The following is a 20766-nucleotide window of genomic DNA, read 5'->3' on the forward strand; positions in this document are numbered from 1 at the left end:
TAGCCTCACTGCTCTGGCTATCACCGTAAGCATGCTAAAAGTCAAACCAGTTGAAGAAATGAAGTAGGCATACTTAAGTATAAGTGTTTTGGTTTTTAAAGCTTTCTCCTTTTTTCCCTCACTCACACTTTAGTTTTTTCTCTTAGCTTCATTGACACCTCATAAACACCTATGGTCTTATGAAGCCTGCATAGGTGGACAGCTGCTTTTTAACTAATTTTCCCAGCTGAACTGTGGAATGTTTTGGCTGCTTTGATCTAATATCGCTGCAGCTTCTACATACACTAAACTCCTTTAGATGCTGACATAACTATGAGATCTGTATGAATGCTAACGTATCATTAACATCTTTAGTCGTCTCAAAATGCACTAGACATGCATTTTGACAGGATGAAGGCATAAGAGAGGATCTACAATTTTTATTTATTTTTTTGACTGATGTTAAGAGTTAATGCTAATTGTCATATTTCTCTTTGCAGTGTTTGATAAGCAAGGGTTCTTGCTGAATCTGGACACAAAGCTGTAAGTATTCTGTATTATACAATCTGTTCTACATTTCACAAATAGATAATCTACTTTCAAAAGTTGCTTTTTTAAATTAATTTGAATTATTTAATCTATTTATTTTTTTAAGTATATACATATAAAGATATTCATGATTTAACCATTTCTTTTTCACCACATTACTTATGCTCTAGATTAGTTCACACAATTGCTTTCTAAAAATACAAATGTTATTTCTGTTCCAGAGTAAACTGGCTTTACACAAAAGTTATATACACTACTGTTTAAAATAAGAGTTTGGCAAGGTGGTTTTTTTTAACATTGCTGAATTTGCTGAATTTTCAACAGCCATTACTTCAGGCTTCAGTGTCACATGATCCTTCAGAAATGCTGATTTTGTGCTTAAGAAAAAAATAGTCGTATCAATGTTGAAAACACTACTGCTGCTTTACTTTAGTGGAAACTTTTTCTTATTTTTTTTCTTCATGATTCTTTGATGAATAGAAAGTTCCAAAGAATATCATTTATGTGAAATGAGAAACTTTTGTAATATTATAAATGTGTTTACTATCACTTTTAATCAATTTAAGGTGGCTTTACTGAATCAAAATATTAATTTCTTAAAAAAAAAAAAAAAAAATGTTACTGAACCCCAAATTTTTGAAAGGTAGTGTGTAATATATCAAGTGGTTGTAACAATAATGAAATATAAATAAAAAGAAAATCTAGGGTACTAAGTAGTCTTAAAAGTCTTAAAAGCAATAAAGGCTTTTGGCCTCATTCAGTACCATCAGTGTCTTTGTGCAATCTATTCCATTGACCTTGTGTGAGGTGTTAAGGTGTGATGTATTATAGGTCTGTGTGTGGTGGGTATATGTTTACATTTCATCTTTGAAGCAGCCAGACTCTCACCTCGCCCTAATTTCTCAGTGTTAAGTATCAGAGAAGACATGTCTGTCTACACCATGCACACATACAATAAGCAAAGCCTTCGACAGGTTTAGATTTCATTGACGCTGTGAGCAAAAACTGTCTGTGTGGTGCACTTCATCATTCAGCTGGCCTCAATCCACCATCCTCTCTGCTGCTTAAAGACTCAGAGCTGTCACGACAACAAAATACGACACTGTCCCATTGGGCCAACCACTTCATCAAAATGAAGGCTCCAGCAAATGTGTCTTGTGGCTTCTATTCAAACCGTTGAAAAGGCGCTTAGTGTGAGACAGTGTGATTTGGTGCTGAAACATTGGCTTTTTAATCAACAACTTAATCTCAGAGATCATAGTTTTTTTTAATGTTTTACTGTCACTTCAGAATTATTAATTACATTGCGTAGTTTAGGTGGGGAAAAAAAGTACAATGCACTTATTGTGTTCATATTGCATTGCAAAACACTTTTACTGCTATTGAGGTGGGATACGGCTAGGTTAAGGACCGGTTTTTAAGATAATAATGTGTAAAGGATGGGGCAACAGTGTAACTATAAATGTAATTACAAAATTAATTACAGATGTTATTACATACAGGTATTTTTAAAATATAAGTACAATGTTAAAACAAAAGTGCATTGTATTAAATGATTAATTTAAATGTAAGTACATAGTAGTTAAGGCCACATTAATATAAAGTGGGACCAAAAACACTAAATTATTACAGTAAAGCACCTACAATGGAGGCAGTAAACATTAAAATACACAGTTTGTAAAAGTATACCTCAAGATTCTAAACATTACACTATTTATATGGCATAACTCTCTCTAAGCATTGTTTGCATGGAGCAAACTACTGTCACGCATAACCAGATGTTTATTCATCTAGAAAAGTAGGCAACTTCATAGAATAATAAACAGTTTTTATGGAATAATTTGTCTAAGTACTTCACATTTCTGCTTTTAAACAACCCAGAACACTGGCCCTGTTTAGTTCCATTTTAAGCTTGAAACCAGCTTTTGCCTTTTTCCCTATAAAAAAAACTGATGGGCAAGTCAAAATAGTTTTCTGTGCTGTTAACATCATGTCAGAAATGCTGTCTTTTAGAGTGCTTTTTGAGCTTGGAACATTCTTTCAGAACAAAAGTATGAAATAAATACACTAACTGTTTGTGCAGCCAGCAAAATGTGTGGCATTCCTATTGTTGGACTATTTCATTTATTTAACACATCAGCGATAAAATGAGTTTCTCTTAAAGTAATCCATCACATCCTGCTCTAGATGTCATCCATCATGTGCCAGGCTAGATAAAAACAATATACCTCAGATTCTCCATTACCCTTTAGCATAGTTATGCTGCGTGATATTCCTGTCAGTTTTAACATTTACAATCCCTACCTAATTAAAATCAATGCCTTCTCTTTCTTCTCCTCTCTAACGGTCTACAGGCCTGCAGAGTTGGTGTACAAGTATGGAAACCTCAGCGAAGGAGCCTGCAAACCCGGCTATGCAGCTGCCAAAATGAGTGCTATCTATCCAAAGTATGAACAGATTTCTTTATTAACGTAATACACAGGGTTCAGCAATAATCACCACTGCCTTGCAAACTGAAACATTTATTTTTTTCTAAGATACAGTTGGTAATGTTGAAATTATTAGAATGAAGGCCATTGCACACTGAGTCCGAATTTTTCGTCCGAAATTTTCACACGTTGAAAAATAAATACGACCTCACGTTTTGTCAATCACGTTTGCACACTGCCAAAAAAAGTGGGATTTTTTTGCACACGTCAAAAAAAAAATTTGGATCGGGTTCGTTTTTTTGCGTTTTTCGCATCCGTATAAAGCATTTTGAGATGCTTTGAGAAGGTGTTTTGACAATTCAGAGCCACCGTACAAGCGAAAGCCAAAATCCAAAATAGTGTCAGACAAATTAATACACTTCGTCTTGCAGCACAGAGCACTTTATGACAAACAAATTGCGGAATACAAAGATACAGAATATAAAGAACTGCTGTAGCCTATTTATTTTATGCCTGGCGCGCACCTTTCCGATGCCGCAGTTCGGTGTGTGTGTGTGTGTGTGGGGGGGGGGTGTATCCATACCTCAGACAGTCTCTGTTCAGGATCAATTGGTTCACGGAAATTGGTGGTCTTCTTTTTTATATGTGGATTCAGTATCGCTAGCAAAGTATCAAACTGAGGCACTGACATCCTGAAATAAACTTTGAATCTCTCGGGATAATGATAAGGTCTCTTAGATAAGGAGGTGGAACTCTCCTTCCTCTCTGCGCAATCTAAGGATTCGATGGACCTAATATTTCCTTTATCTTTTTCTTCATCCTCACTGCTTGAAGACATTTTGTATAGTTTTGCGAATTTTTTCGCAACGGATTAATTAAAACGCATCGGACTCAGTGTGCAAGGTCTCTGTGCGTGACGAATTTTTAAGATTGCGAATGCGAAAAAACGCATGCGAAAATTTCGGACTCAGTGTGCAGAGACCTTAAACTTAATGATAGACGTTTTCTCTAACACAAAAAGCTAAATTCTGGATGGCAGACAAACATTCTGATACTTGCATTGAGGACTATAGCTGTTTAACATAAATTGGTTTACTGCTAGATATGGTTGTATTTTGAGAAAAGGTATTTCATGTTTCAAAGGAAGGATATTTGAAGATGGCAGATGGGATGGAAGTTTGTTTAGAAGAATACAAAGAGGCTTTGGCTGAATCTTGTGCCTTTTTATTTTCATCGCTTCAGCTTTTTTAAACATGCTTTTGTCCTGCGAGGCTTTGCGATATTGAGCCTACAGAATGAAGTGCAAACTCTGTGAATTGATGACCGCTTTGTTAAAGATTTACTGCTTTAGCTCTGATTTACCAAGTTCCTGGTGTGTTCAATTCTCCCTGGTTTCGCCCATCACCATTCACGAGACACTATGTCACTTCTCAGCTACGAAGCCCCTGAGGCCAGTCTCATAATATCTCTGACTGAACAGAAAGCTGCTCCTCTGATCCTTTAAGTCCTTGTTAATTTGTGACCTACCACAACAAACAACCACTTCCGCATGCTCTCCGGCTCCACAATGTGCCTGTTGTTACTCAATTTGGATGTGGACAGTGATTCTGTCTTTGCGGCTGAGAAAGGAGAAAGCCCTGTCAAGCAGCCACTGTGGAGAACCGAATGAGTCAACTTCTTCAGTTTGACTAAGTCCTCAGAGCGCTCCGCGACCCTCAATGATGTCACACAGCACTCGGCGACCCGTCAGTGACGTCACAGGCCTTTGATGGAACTTTCCATCTTTGCTGGCATCCGTACTCCATTGTTCCCTCATCTTTAGGCTGGCTATTGTTAGCATAAGTCATTTTTCCACTACAGCATGCCCAGCGATGATAAACATTAAGCATCACGGTTTGGTTTGTTCATGGATATTTCTTTCATCACCATACGACTGTTTAGAAATAGCTTTTCCACCAATCAAGCAAGATTATTTTGGAAAGGATTTGAGCAGCTATCACAAAACAGCAACTATCACACAATAGCAACAGCAATATTTAGTCCAAGTCAGATGGATTGGTTTAAACAAAAACAGACTAAACAAAAATATTAATTTCATGCAATAACTTTTTAAAGAAGAGAGAATCAAGACATTGTGACAACAACAGTGACGAGTTCATGTTGCAGAAGATGTAGTTTTGCTGTGTCCTTATGTCTCTAGAGTCAGCACAAGCATTGAAAGACCAATAAAACAGAGCAATGACTGAATTGGTGCCTGAAACATTTTAACAAGCCCCCAATTAACGGCATGTGTGTTAACAGTGTCTACAATGTGCCTCTAATTAACACGTGTGATGGATCAAGGTTCTCAGGGACTTTGTTTATCTTTTGGGGTCAAAAGGCACTTCTGCCACATCATTACAACACAAATATTTGAGCGTTTTTATTGTGTGATAAATTATTTATAATGATGTTTAGGATACATTGATTCAATTTAGATATTTCCAGAATCATGATCTAAATAACAGTTGAAATGTTTTATGTCATTTTTGAATGTATAAAACAGAAATAGGTATTGTACATGTTATAGGAAACTGAAAATTGCAGTTAGTAACTTTTTTGCAATAAGTTTGTTTGTTTATATTAGATTCAATGTACTACAGCATTTAATTATTAATTAATTAATTATAAATATTCATTGATAATACAATGCTGATTCATAAAACTTTTGTAAAAGCAAAAAATTAATAAATGCTGAAAAAAGATGTTAGTGCATGATACCTTATGCATTAACTAATGTAAAATTAATGGTATTTTATTGTATAAAGAGGATTTTTTTTTTTATTTAGCATCTAAGAGGACAGAATAGTGACCATGTTTGGATGAAGAACTTTAAGACTCAAATTAAAGTGTCACCTATATAATTTTACTTTTATCCGTGCATATTCACAGTGAATCATTTTGTGGAATAGACAAATAAATTTTGAGGTTGACAAGATGGTTCAAATCCATATTTGTTGCATGAAGTACAGATGGTCCTGTTAGTTAATACCCACTTGGCATGTTCAGTATGTGGTCATTTGGGCAATCACTGGTCTCTTCCTTTAGGAGTTACATTATATTAGGGAATCCCTGCGTATGTAGGAAACCACCTGAAGCCATGTGATCCCACCCTCTGTTAGTTCACCCCCGGAATCCACTTTATTTTCAACACCTCCACTCCTTTCCCAAAATTGTTTGTATTGGACTCTTAAATCAAATATCTTGGTTGAACTTGAGCGGGCGGTTATGAAAATACAGCCCCCAGTGAGAGATAGCCATGAGGAAATGAGCACAATGTGCACAGGCCTCCTGTTCAGGACCCTTTATGACAAGCAGACGCCTGTCTGTCTTTAGGCCTGAAGCTCTCACCCAGTTATTTATAATGTGAGCCACAAGTTACAAGCCACAAGTTAATTAATCGCAGTTTGTTTTGGCAAGGTCTTGCTTTGTCTGCCTTTATCGGGTGATATAAGAAGAGGATCCGATGCAACGTTTTTTCCTTTCTTCTTGACATCCCCTGGCCTTAAGCAATTAGCGCATGAAACAGACACACTTTTATCAAGAGTCTGTTAAACAGTTGCCAATTGTGATCCCATTCATTTTCTAAACTTATTTCCTGTCGGTGCTCTTTGGCATTTTCTTCAATTGACAACATCTTTGTCCTCACTTTCCCCACATATTGGACATTGTTGTAGATTTAGGTGGTTTCAAAGCAAATGGAGTCCTCCATTACTAAAAAGGCTGTGAACTTGTGCCACTTTCCCAAATATTTTTTGGGAAAGCGATTCTGCAGGCCCCCCCCCCCTCACACACACACACACACACACACAAAAAAAGCAGGACCTCTATTGCAAATGACCCGTGTGTTCTCTTTACTGACCCATGATTAGTCTTTTGAGTTTTCTTAAGGGGGTCTAGTTTTTTTCAAACCTTCTGTACCCCCTCGACAAACTCTCCTTGTTAGTCGTCCCCCCACCCCAAACTAATCTGCTGCAATTTTCTAACTCTTATAATCGTAAAAGACCTAAAGAAAGAAGAAAAAAAAACTGAAAAATTATCCAATAACCTCATGCTTGTAAATGAATAATGAGCCTGCTGAGTTGGGAGGGTCATAAAAACAGACATCCATCGTGTGGCCACACTTACAGAAGCAGAAAAGAGGCATGTTTGTCGAAAATGCATCTGCTGTCTGAGACTCGGTTCTTTTTTTAATTGAATCATTAAATGACCCCTGAAAAGGATCTAGTTTTTGAAAAATGCTGTTGCTTGATGGCTTCTGAAAGTTCACACTGCCTACCGGCACCTTTGAGCGGCTCAGTGTTCCACTTCCTGGAGATTTCCCATTTGGATTGCTTTAAATGTTGTAGAAATGCCCTTTGGTAGCAGGCAGAGTAGATAAGAAATGACAGTGAGGATCTGCGGGTCAGAGGCGCAGGCATTTATCGTTGCGTTTGCACATCTAGCCTTAAGAGAGGAGTGTGCTGGGAAATGGCCTCCGGGTAGGGTATCCCCTGACTCCTCTTGAGAAGGGGTGAATGGAGGCCTGGGTTTCTGATTGATTGGTGCTCATTCTGTTTTAAACTTTAACCACAGGTCAAAGCAGAGACGAAGTGAGACCTCTCACAGACAAAAGCCCCTTTTGACTCCCCACCTCCTGATGTCCGGGAAGTGAATGTGTTGTTTGGCTATATGTTATTAGCCCTTTTATATGAAATTGACATGTTGCCATGGAGACGTTTTTGGTACTGTGCAAAATTTGCTGAATGAATAATATAGAATATAAAATGTAGAATTTATGTGAAAAAAATATCATTATTATTCTGAATGTTAGTTGGGAGTATTCATTATATTATATTTATTGTGCTTTTGCAGGTTTAGTAAGCCAGCTTCCATGTTTCTGGACCGAAACTTTAAGCGACTTGCAAAGGTTACAAACTATTTACCTCCGTTTGGATTCAAAACACAAGGTATGTATCCATTTTGAAATTAATTCATCGCAAGCTTTGGGCCAGATTCACTAAACAGGGCAAATTAGCATTAGAGCGCAGTTACATAAAAGTCCTGTTGGGAGGGGAAAATTCCGCGGGTGATTTACTAACAATGCGCACATTAAAGTACACAGCCAGATCATTTCCATAATGACCAGCGCAGTCTACCAAGAATAGCGCAAATTACCGCCTGCTTTAAGACATGCTTTTTTTGGCTGTTAAATAATGGCGCAAATACCAGTAATTTGAATAGCGCAAATATTAGTAAATCGCATTGCATGATTCATTTTAATACTCTCTTCCCATAAATGTAACATCGGAAAGGGAAACTCCTACAAATGCATATTCAATAAGGTCAGGCACAAAAATAACTGTCCTCGTCTTTTCAGTGCTAATTCTTCACCGTGTGCCTTTAGTAAATCCTGACAGTAGTCTTTTAACGCCAAAAGACGGTTTGCACTGGCTCAAGCTGTTAGTAAATCTGGCCTGTGGCCCCTTAACAACAAAATGTTGTCCAAATGCTTTCTTGTTTCCAGAAACGAATGAACCAGTTCTTTTAATGAATACTTAAAAAAAAAAAAAAAAAAAGTTTTTTTCCTCTCTTCTAAGATTTAGTCTCGCTTCGGTGTGTCATAGTATTTCCACACACAGTGGGAATACTAAAAGAGTTAATTTGTTTTGTTGCTTAAAAAAATTGTGGACAATTTAAGTCATGCTGGATGTGTCAAATTTGCATAGACTGCACTATTTCAATATACCATTGGTTAATTGCTAAATTAAAATGTCAGCGGGGATGATAAAATGATTAAATATGATTTAGTTTTTATGTTCTTGTTAATTTTGTATGTTTCTGTTTTCTGTTTTTGTTCCTTGAACCAGTTCAGAGCCCTGGTTTGATATACACTGGTCCTAAAAATTATTCTCATGATGAATTCCAAATGATTTAATCTGTTGGCATGCATGTTTCTTTATAGCTTTAGGATGCCAAACTCTTATTATGTTTAAGCATTGGTTCAGGAGTGACATTCTTATTGCAGTAGTGTGAGAGGAAACCTCTGTAGTGTGTACGTGGCCAGATGCATTGCACAGTATGGCAGACATTTATGTACTTCAGTGATGTGGGGGTTTATTCCATTCAACAGAGAACAAGAGCTTCATTCTACTGTGCTTTGTGAATGTATCAAAGAGAATGAGACCTTTGGAAAAGACTTGTAGATAAGGCAACGGTTTCTTGAAGCCAGTTGGTTGTTAATGTAATCCACCGTTGTCTGCTTGAAGCCTTTTTTCACCTACATCTGAAGAGATGATTACATCTTAGATTTCAGCACATTGTCAAATGTTCCAGCACTTAAGGGCAGCAGGCGCATAAGGGTACTTTGAATGTAACCTTTGTGTTCAGTTAAGGCCTGCCGTGTCCACACACATGAAGACTTTCAAAAGAGCAGGTCCCATGTTTACATTACACCTGGTTTTTGTTTGCTGCATGGATCATGAGCCTAGCGTGACTTCACTTTTAACTTTATTCATTTGGAAAGGTTGATACGTGTGGTTCTTGAATAGAGCTTGACAAAGGTTCTCAAGTTGTGGGCCAGAAAGGCGTAAAAATAGATGTCTTATTTCTGCAATACCAATTCCAATATAAGCGATCCCTGTGGCCACCTACGACTTTGTGATTTCTGCTCTTGATTACGTCGCCTTCAGTGGAAAACATTCAGTCAAAGCATTGCAATTGGTAATCCCAACATCCTTTACAGATGGGAGAACCAAATGCCTCAAAGGAGAATAAACCATTAGGGCTGTTTTGACTCTAAGTTTGGCCTTTTAAGTGCCTTACAGTATTAAGTAGCCTCTTAAATGTCTACAGTTACTCAGGATGAAGTGTCACTCAGAGCTACTTTAGTGAAGTTCCTCTAATACTCGCGATGAATTATACTGAAATAGTTTATGAGCGTGTTTGATCAGTTTTTAAACAAAAAGCTTTTTGACAAACATTACATGAAAGAAATGTGTCATTATGTTACTCGAACTCTCAGAAGTCACACTCCAGATGGTTTTGTGATATAGCTCCTAAAAGTATTTGCATTGGACCTGACCGTTTCTACTTTATTTCAGAGCGTGATTTCCCCTTGCCAAAACAGTGCATGTTAAAGATGAGGGGCTCGTTTGTTTAAACTGCCAAGAGTGATACTTGGCTGAAATATTTATGCCGTTTATATTAAACCAATTGGAACCTATTGCTCTTCCCATTTCTTTGCGAAACGGTGATATATATATTTTTTTAGTTTCTTATTCCAGCGTGGGGCCGCCACTGTTTATGCAGTCCATGGTGATGCTTGATGTGAGCCGTCAGCGCTTTGTCCAAACAATCACGACTACTCCCTGATGCTTTTTAATCATTAAGGTTACAGTTTAGGGTCAATACAAATTTTAAGCTCTTACGTTATCTTTTGCACTACACCGACTGTTGTGTTTACGGAGGGCAAATCAATTTACAGAAGGTTCTCACATGCGGTATTGTTGAAATCACAACCATTCGCTTCAAACCACAGGACTACATCGGAACATCCTATTATGTTTGCCTCCCAATAACATAGCGTCTATGCCAATAAAAAAGATAATCTCACATGTGAGCTCTTTGTTGTCAGAAACAGTAATTGCAGTCATTAGGGTAGATGCTTTCAAACCACCGGATGAGAAAAAAAAAAGAAAGAATTATGTACAGATGTAGATTTGGCGCCTTACACGTACTGCAAAGTGCCTAGCAGACCTCCCAAAGTGTTTCCCTCCGTGTTATGTCTTTTTGACTTTTGTTCATTGGATTAAAGTTAGGGTCAAATACGTATGATGGGAAAATTCTGTCTTGTATACTATGCATACTGATGCTTTTAGGCAACTCGATGGGTCACACTTATGCACCCTTACTAGGAAATCCGGTGTCTTCACTGCTTTCATGTGACATAATGTGTGGAAGCCATGAATGCCTGCGAGGGTATCGGAGGAATGATCGCTATGACCAAACAGCTCTGTGAATTTTCTGAAAGCGTTGGAGAACATTATTTGAAGTCTTTGGCACAGGAATTTTATTTATTTGCAAATGGCATTCCACTTTTACAGACTGTGTCAGTGTGTCAGTATCAGTTGCTAATACAACTTCCAGGAGTGAATAACACAATCATGCTCCTCCATCAGACCACCAGGAGTGTGGATGATTGATTGAAAAAATAATTTGAATCAGATCAGAGCCATAACCATCTAGAGGTGTTTTTGTTTCATCCCTTTGTTCTTTCTTGTTACCTCTCTCTACAGAAAGGATCATAGATGTTATATTAACTGCCACAAAGAATTATGGACTGGGTCCAGATTTAGATAGGTAAGACTTTTGAAATGCATCACTACAAATGATTTTGCCTAAAGGTCCATGTCCAAGAGTTCTGCTCATTTTGATATACGTTATCGTGCAAAAATTTGGGGTTGTTACGATTAGGCTATTTTTATTTACAAATTTTTTCATTTTTTTGGAAAGTGTCTTTTGCTCATCAAGGCTAAATTTATTTGATCAGAAATACTGTAACAACAGTAATATTGTGAAATATTATTACTATGTAATTTCTATTTTAATGTTATTTATTCCTGTTATGGCAAAGCTACATTTTCAGCATCCATTACTCCAGTCTTCAGTGTCACATAACCCTTCAGAAATCATTCTAATATGCTGATTTCATTCTCAAGAATTTCTTATTTTAAATGAGAAAATATTTGCTGCTTCATATTTTTGTGCAAACTGTGATGTGAATATTTTTTCAGGATTCTTTGATAAATAGAAAATTGACAAGGACAGCATTTAATGAAATATCAATCTAACCATGTAGGTAATCCAATTTACTTAATGCTGTGGCCTTACAAAAAGACTGTTCCACATTTCAGATGAAGTGATACATCAGAAATACATTTAATAAAATTGTTTCCAAAGTCTTCACTGTCCCTTTTGATCAATTTAAAGCATTTTTGCCTTAAAAAAAACTGACCCCAAACTTTTGAGAAGCAGTGTATGTATATGTGTGTATAATTAAATGTGTTTCAAGCATAAAACATTCCAAACACTCTGTTTGTCTCTGATTGTCATTGTTTGCATAATGCATGCATATATAGTGTTTTTTGTTGTTGTTGTTACATTTAGTGAATATGGTTGTAAAGATGTATGCAATTTTGGATTAATACCACGTTTGCTCATATGTTCTCTTTGCAGTTTGAATTGTAAAAGATGTATAATAGTAGGTAATGGCGGTATCCTTAGCAACAAGTCTTTAGGATCTCGGATCGATGAATATGACGTCGTGATAAGGTGAGTGTCTTCAAAGTCACCTTGTTCTGCTTTTTTAATCACCAAATCAATAAACTGAACAAAAAAAAGGATTTTAGACACAAATGTAGCTGATTTGCACTGATTCTCAGTATATTTATTCTTTAGACTCAACGAGGCCCCAGTGAGTGGTTACTCCAGGGATGTAGGTACTAAGACCACCCTGAGGATAACCTACCCCGAAGGGGCCATCCAGAAGCCCGAGCGCTATGAGAAAGATTCCCTCTTTGTCTTCTCTGCTTTCAAACCTCTTGACTTTAAATGGCTGAGACAGGTGGTCTTCAAAGAGAAACTGGTAAGACCAAATGCAGTAGTATGTGACTATACTGTCTTGTTTCTCTCATTAAAATCTGTTGAATTTTTTTTTTTTATGTTTTGACGGTCTCTAATTTTGAAGCAGAATGATTGATGCCAGTTGTTTTCATAGGCCCATTTCCAGTTCAGCCTGCTCCGGTGCTGAATTTTTAGAACTTTATACTTGAATTCATTCATGAATTTAGAGTAATGATAATATTGCCCTCCAACAAAATGTATTGTATTGGAATTTTTGTAGTTAAGGGATTTTGATTAGGAATAGTTATTGAAGAAAAGGCTTTTATTGTTCAAGGACTTTGTCTCGTTTTTAGCGAGTGGTAAATCATTCTCCTTCCAGGTTTGACTGACATCTAGTGAATTAGCCTCTTAATCAGAAGGGTCGGCCCGTCTGAATGAGCTCTCTCTTATCTCACACAGTTTTAATGACTCTGCCTCCATCCCATTTCTTATCACACAAAGAGCAAGCATAAGCACTCTGTTCTCCTCTGAAGTCGGTTGACTCGCCTACTCAAGGACGTGTTTTTTTTCGTTTTTTTTCTTCTCCAGTCGTCTGTCATGTAATCATGGCCAAAGCGTTTGGTCGGCATGTGTGGCTTCTACCATAATCTCCCTTTTCCAATATACTTGTCTTCCTCAGCTGCACACCTGCTTGTTCTCCCCCGTTGTCAAGTGGGAATCTGATGGCAACGTGCCTAACGAGATCCCATCCAGCACAGCTGTTGGGCTTTCAGGGGACCAGTGCTGGATTTTTTTTTTTTTCAGGGTGACATTTGTCAATGTGCAAGAGACTCGGCAGAGGAAGAGAAATAGAGAGCTATTTGATTACTCCCCTCCCCTCTGGCCCCTGAAAAGAGCCAGTTTTGTCTGAACATCTGATCGTAACAAGCTGGACAGTGGAAAGTGCTCAGATAATTGATCTGCCCTCTGGCTTCTGATACATTGGCTTTGATCTCATGGAAGGACGAATTTCCTTCACCAAATGAGGGGTCAAGAAAGCTCCAATGTGTCTGCCATAATGTTCGAAACCACGTTCAGAGGATAATGACTGATGAAAACCGCAGTATTAGGTTCAAATGAGCTTTTTTTGAAATGGAAAGAGGAAAATTGAACGTTCATGCTATACTGGAATCTAATAGGTAGGTTCTTGGTTGTAAAAATGATTGTAAATGGGCAATGTTTAGACAGCCAAGTTAATGCAGGAATATTCCAGATACTTGACATAGCTACTTGCTAATAAAAAAGATAAGCATGACTCTTACTATATTGGTCGTATAAATTTTGGTATGTAACTCATCCCTCGCTATTTACGTTGACATTCACACCAGAAATATGTTAGTGCCATGTTTACATCACAGTGTTAGTGGCATATTCTTAAAACACATATATATATATATATATATATATATATATATATATATATATATATATATATATATATATATATATATATACTGTATATATATATATATATATATATATATATATATATATATATATATATATATATTTTACGTGTTCTCCTACACACATGCGTACTCTTCAAAATCACACACATCACAGTTTATGTTTCTGGAACATAGGAGTGAAATTGCTGGATAGCCTTTCGTGTGAATCCAAGCTGGAATGCTGGAAGATTTGATCCTTCTATCAAGACCTAGTAGTAATTAATCGTAGAATTTTCAGAATTCTTTTCTGGATTCTCTGTATGTGGCTTATTATACCTCCCTAAATCATGGCTTTTTGTAGAAAGAGCAATCATACTGATAGACTATAAAAAAGGCAAAACCAAAAAAAACTCTTAGTTTTACGATGAAGAAGGGACTCGAGCCATATCTAGAAACTGAATACCACAGAGACCACCCAGAATAACTTAGCGACCACATAGCAATTCACATAAACCGCTAAGAACACCGTAGCAACCGCATAAAAACCCCTGGCAGCGATTTTTGTTCAGACAAGCAGCGCTCAGATTTTCTTCAGAAAATGTAAAAATGCAGTTTCTGATTGTTTTTCTTTCTCCGGCAGACAGCCACAGCTGTAAAAGATGTTTATATCCTTCTAGTCTACGTGACCTCCCGTGTATGTATTAAGTTGTAAGAGTATCATGTTTAAAGTGGCTTTTAACCGATTGTCACTTGACAAATGAAGCCTATCACTATTGTGAATTCTTACGGATGAAAAACGACTGACTTCTATTCTTCTCTCTTGATCAACGTCAGGCTCCGAAAGCCCCTCGCATTCCCTCGCTCCAGTTTAACTTTGGCATTGTTTATTTTTAACTGGCAAGTCAAAGGGGTGGTATTTTAGGGCCCGATGAAAATCTGACTAAGCGTTTATCTAGTTTGCGCGCTCTATACGTACCACAGATGTTTCTTTGAGTAATTTGAGTAATCTCTAAACAATAACAGGCATTCATCGCCATGCTTAATCACACATAATCTTATCAAACACTGTATCCCTAACAACAGTATACAGTTCATCTCATGTTTGAAAACAAATACATTCCCTGCGGTCCGCTTCCAAGTCTTATTTAGATCTTGCGACATATCTTTGAAAATATCATTGATGCAATGAAAATTCTGTTGAGTGACTTGTGGTGAAGTTGCTGCTGCTTTGCCAAAATATAAATGCTTCCCTTCAATGGCAGAAACCTGGTGGCGAAATGGAAAATGCTTTGTTTTTGCAAGCGGTGACGGCGATTGAGATCCATTGTGAGGTGGCGTCTTTCATTTGGAGATGAACGCATAAAAGCATGTGCGACTGTGTGGGCAGTTGGCTTTAGAAAGCACATAGCTTTAGACTTCAGTGTAATCCTCAACTAGCACTGATTCCTCACTCTCTTCATCTCAAACAGTCACACTGATGTAACTTTGAACAGGGGCTGCTTGCCGCTTTGAAGTATCTTTCTCTCTGCTGCTCTTTTGTATGCTGTGAACGCTCATGGGTGGAAGGAATGCCAGCCTTTTCAGTTTGTATTGACAGAACAGTAGACGGATGCGTTCCCAGCATTGAAGAACCTTTGCAAAGTCCACCTGAACATCCAGCCATGAGGCTTGAGCGCTCTTAACAGATACGCATTGGAAAACAGCCAAATGTCAGTCAAATTCTTACATTTTTATGAAAGATTAAGAAGACAAACTTTTTTTTGGAATAACTTGCATGTGATGGATCTTTCACAGTAAATCAGGAACGTTCATTAATGTTGACATGACCTCAAAATTGGGACTATTTATTTTTCTAATGCATGTTACTGGTCTTACAGAGGTACTGCAGGGATTATGTATTTTTGTTGGCCCTAGTTAACATTTTAGCACGTCTGGTTCCATCGTCTTGAAATCAATAGGTTGTATTCTATTTTATTTTCTATTTTATTTTTTATTAATGCCTGAAATAAGGTCTCTGGTTAACACAAGCAGAAGATATTTTTGTGTTTTACATATGTCTATGAGATACATTTAGTGGCTAAATGCGACTAAAGAGGTTGTTGGGAACATTAAAGGGGTCATATGACGTTGCTAAAAGGAACTAATTATTTTGTATATTTGATGTAATGCAATGTTTATGCAGTTTAAGGTTAAAAAACACATTATTTTCCACATACTGTACATTATTGTTGCTCCTCTATACCCCACATTTATGAAACGCGTCGATTTTTGCAAAGCTCATCATTCTGAGAAACGAGGCGAGCTCAGATTGGCCAGGTATCCAGCGCGTTGTGATTTGGCCAAATACCTCAAGTGTGAGACGGAAATGTTACGCCCCTCACCATATTGTGATGCCATGTCCCGGCGCGACAGCACAAAAACAATAAAACCCATTATAAACGAGGCATTTGTTGCATCCAGTGGGGACATAATTACTGATTTCAATGACTTATACTGTCTTTTTACGCGTCGTGTTGCATTGCACCGTGTAAACATTACCATGTCTGCATTTGTGATCGGAGAAATTACATTCAACAAGCACTACTCCACATTGCTCAAAACTCACGTTTGAATCGTCAGTAGCAGAAACCTACTTACAGTCTGTGACACTCTCACACTCTCCTTGCAAAGCTGAAATTGCCCCACTTTATCGAAACAGCCATTGTGCAAGCCAGCATTGTAGGGTACTCTTCCAGGTTCAGGAAATAGTCCTCCGTAAAATGCACTGCACACACTAATATTTGGGTTGAACTGTTCTGGAACAGTGTTGTAAATACAACTTAACCACTGATTTCTAGTTATGTCCTCTTTTGGAAGCCCAAACAAAGTACTTTCACTTTCACAACGAAACACAGCATCTCCAGGACATGGCGCCGGCAGCAGCAACAATACCACAGCGAGAATAATAGTTCCGTCCTCTTTCATTGCGTATACATTTGGGCGGTGTTTTGCAAATCTTCCCACACCGTGACGTAGACGTGGGGGTGTTTAAATGAACCGTTTTAGGGGGGCGTGGCAGTCTTAATTATTATAAAGAATATCTCTTTGGTTTTGAGACATTAGTCTTTGCAACTTCAGGGATCTTATCTATGTACAAATGGCTTGTAACACTCCAAAGAGAAAGGAAAACTTGAAATCGCATCATATGACCCCTTTACACATTATTACACCAAACAGGTAAACTCGTCTACTCACTTTCACAGCCTCATTGTGTTTATAATAGCACTCTAGGCAACTATTCTAACTCAAACTCAAAAGTATTTTTTTTTAATAAAGACTGAAAGAGTTGTTGAAGGCTTAATATTGGGGACATTGAAGTCATGTGGAGTAGTGTATAGTCTACGCTTAGCTTTTTATAAATAATCCAAAACCCATTGTAAAAATCCTGTTGCGTATTTTGTTGCAGGAATTAGGTTGATGCTAACTTCCAGGTTGGTCTACAAAAATGCTTTCAATATTTCTTTTCCTCCTAATCTTGATTTTTGTGACAAGTTCTAGAAGTTCAAGAATCTATAACATTCCTTTTACACGAACCACTTAGCACAACTCTTTTGTGAAAATTTCAGGCTACTTCAGAAACCCGTCACACGTTTCTCTTGATTTCACCTATTTGAGTTATTCAAAATGGATTAATTCCTCAGAGGTCACTAATGTAAAAACATATGCAGGAACCTTATTTTAAAATAGGCAGTGGGCCAGCCGTCATGTGTGATAAGAGCATACTTAATTAACAAGTCCTGGAGGTCGCTGAGGAGCATGTGGCTCCCACGATAATTATTTTCATTCAGAATACCATTGACTAGGTAATCCTCTGGCTTCTGTCTGAATGTATTTACCCATCACTTCCTTCTCCCATGTGCCTTAATCCCTTATTATTTCAACCTTACATGGTAAGAGTGAGGCAAGAGTGTGTCACTTATCAGACATTCCTTCAGGCTCCTGCTGATGGCATTTATTGAAGGTACTTTCCATGTGTTAGCGTGTTGCACAGGATTGCCTGTTGTATAACGGTTGCCTGTTATATTTTGTGGTTTAGTCTGTAGTAGCTTTATTTGTATGCCCAAATGCAACTCCTGCGTGACTTTATCCCTGTGGGTGCCTGTGGAGAGCGTTCCTTGTGTTTACTCAAGAAAACTTCAGGAAAGGTGACTCATGGTACATTTGCGAAACCTTAAAGGTATAGTTCACCCAAAATTTTCGTTTGTCATTTACTCATCCTGGGGAATTCAAAAACAGTTGAGCTGATCAATATAATGAAGTGAAAGAGGGCCCAAAATTTCAAAAAGCAACATAGGAGTGTAATACTAGTATTTGTTTATTATATTCCTAGTCTTCTGAAGCCATATGATAGCTTTGTGTGAGAAACAGATGTTTTTCGAATTTGCCCTACCTGGCATTCATGAAAGAAATAGCGGTGACTGATTCATCAACGAGTCATTCTTTGCAATGAATCAGTCGATCCAGTTCACAAAACTGCTCTAAGTGATTCATTCATTGATTTAACAGCCCACTAGAGGGGAAGATTATGAGGGGAATAATGATGCATAATGAATAATAATCAGGGAAATAATAATACCTTCTTTTTGAAGCCTGAAACAGGTTTTGTGAGACGTTTCATTATTTGTCAGTTTTCTTTTCTGACTTTTGATTATTGAGAGTCAGCACTTTAGATCTCTTTGTGGCTTGATTGAGAGACCCTTTGTAGTGGTGTTTCTGTAGAAACCTGTCTGTTTTTAGAATTTGATGCAGGTGTCGTCTCTCCCTTTGACCCAGTGGGGCAGCAAGCCAGAGGTTGACAAGGGGGACATGTGGATGTTTGCCTCTGAACATGCCAACAGTCAGGCTTTCATCCTCCAAATCAGCTTAACAGTCACTTCTGTTGAACATATGAGGTAATATAAAGGTAAAAATAAAAATGGTAGGTCAATCCTTTAACCAGTCCACTGATGCTTAGGGTAGTCTCAGTCTCCGATAACCACCCATGAACCATCCACAGAATACTGGCCATTTATTGACCAGTATTCTGACTGACTTTTTACTTTTCTGTACCTGGAATGAAGTTGTGTTTATAACAAGCCATTTTAAGGGTGAAAAAATTACTGCCAGGTTAGTAGCATCAAAGATGCCAATTTTTTTGGGAGAAACCTTGTTAAATAGATGTCTACAAACACAACTCTTTTCCAGGTTTTTTTTTTTTTTTTTTTTTTTACTATGCTATTTGGGGACTTATTTAAGTCGAACCCAGCCCTAAATGGCACATAAAGATAAAATAAAATTTGCTTGTTTGGTTTACATATCAGTTTAACAGTCTGATAAGCAATGAGGCCATGATTTCCATGAGGTCTTATTTCCTCATGTTTAAAGCTCTGGCAACATGAGACTATGTATTTAGGATGACATTTTCCCTTTAAACACCCTATTTGCTTTTTGTTTGCCTTCTACTAACAAACTTTTTCCAAAGTCTGAGTGATTGAGTCAATTGATCCAATTGTCCTGTTTGCTGCTTCATGAGGTGTGAAGATGCACATCCCATATACAGGATGACCCAAGTGAGTATAGAAAGCAGAAACCCACAGCTCTCAAGGCAAAGAAAGTCAGAACTTAGACAAAAAAACAACAAAAACGAGCAAATAGCTCAGATTCCTGCTAACAAAAGGAGTGTCATCGGAGTATCCTGTAGAGTTTGGATTCCTGACCCGGTCAAGAGCAACGGGATTTAGATTTCATGAACCTGACCTGCTCTGGATGAGTGCTCTACGAAATGTGCACATTTGGGTTGCTGGGGCGCTCATAAACCTTCAGCGCTTTATATACAAACCGAAGTTCATATGAATCATACAGGACCTGGGGTGAAATGGTTTGCCAGTGCAGGTTTACACTTCTTATCAGGCTTCAGCACTGACTGTGGTGGTATAAATTTGCATGTTGATATGTCACAGCCTAGCTACAGTTGCAAATTTGTCATCTGGCCTGATATGTTTATAGGCATTCAGAGCATGGCAACTAGAGCAGCAGAAACAACATCTGTCCGACAGCGTGCCTGAGCCTCTAGAAGACGGGCTTTGATTGCAGCTCTGTCGGCTAGAGCACACACCATAAAAACAGATCATTTCACTTTAACAGTGTACCTCCCAAGTTTATTGACCTTTTAAATATAAACTTAAAGATAAACAGGAAACTTTTTCAAAATAGCCTGTGTTTTCCTCTGCTTGAACCGTGCGTGCAGTATCTTGAGAGATGGAGAGAAAAGGTCGTGATTATTTTGAGGAGAACAGCTACATTTTTCACAAAATACAAAGGAGCCCTTGGCTTTTTTTTCCCCCCTCTCCTCGTGAACACCTGCAGAATGGTCCGTTGACAACCTGTTGCCCCTCTGTGACCAGATAAAATTTCCTTGAGAATCATTTTTGAAAGGAACTCATGGTTTGTAAGTTCCTCTTCAGGAACTCGAGCTGCATCAGGAGATGCTTTGGGAAACGCCTACAGCGTAACCGGCTCTGAATACCAATGAAATCTGTCCAATGGATGGGAGGGACGTCACGGGCGAGGTGACGTAATGACCAGCTGGTATAAAAGCACGTGCGGTGAAACCGGCGTCAGCTTTCTGTCATTCAGCTAAGCGCTCTGTGTCTTGTAAATCCTATTTATTGTTGTCTGTCCGTATTATGAGTCACGTCAAAAACGCTTTGTAAAACCCAGCA

At 37.9% G+C, this 20766-nt stretch overlaps 1 protein-coding gene across 7 annotated transcripts in view; it reads left to right on the plus strand.

Annotated features, from left to right (window-relative positions):
• LOC306846377 (CMP-N-acetylneuraminate-beta-1,4-galactoside alpha-2,3-sialyltransferase-like) overlaps positions 1 to 20766 on the plus strand; it is a 62289-nt gene that overhangs the window by 23777 nt on the left and 17746 nt on the right. For 4 of the 7 annotated variants that reach the window (XM_079379712.1, XM_079379711.1, XM_079379713.1 and 1 more), the window contains 6 exons: positions 480 to 522; positions 2883 to 2975; positions 7851 to 7945; positions 11273 to 11336; positions 12213 to 12308; positions 12435 to 12621. In XM_079379712.1, the coding sequence (XP_079235838.1) occupies positions 480 to 522; positions 2883 to 2975; positions 7851 to 7945; positions 11273 to 11336; positions 12213 to 12308; positions 12435 to 12621 (578 nt within the window). Of the gene's footprint in view, positions 1 to 40; positions 64 to 479; positions 523 to 2882; positions 2976 to 7850; positions 7946 to 11272; positions 11337 to 12212; positions 12309 to 12434; positions 12622 to 20766 lie in introns of those variants that run through there. The other 3 variants (XM_079379714.1, XM_079379715.1, XM_079379717.1) reach the window with 2 other exon arrangements.

The sequence above is a fragment of the Barbus barbus genome (assembly GCF_936440315.1).
Source record: "Barbus barbus genome assembly, chromosome: 26".
Taxonomy (NCBI): Eukaryota; Metazoa; Chordata; class Actinopteri; order Cypriniformes; family Cyprinidae; genus Barbus; species Barbus barbus.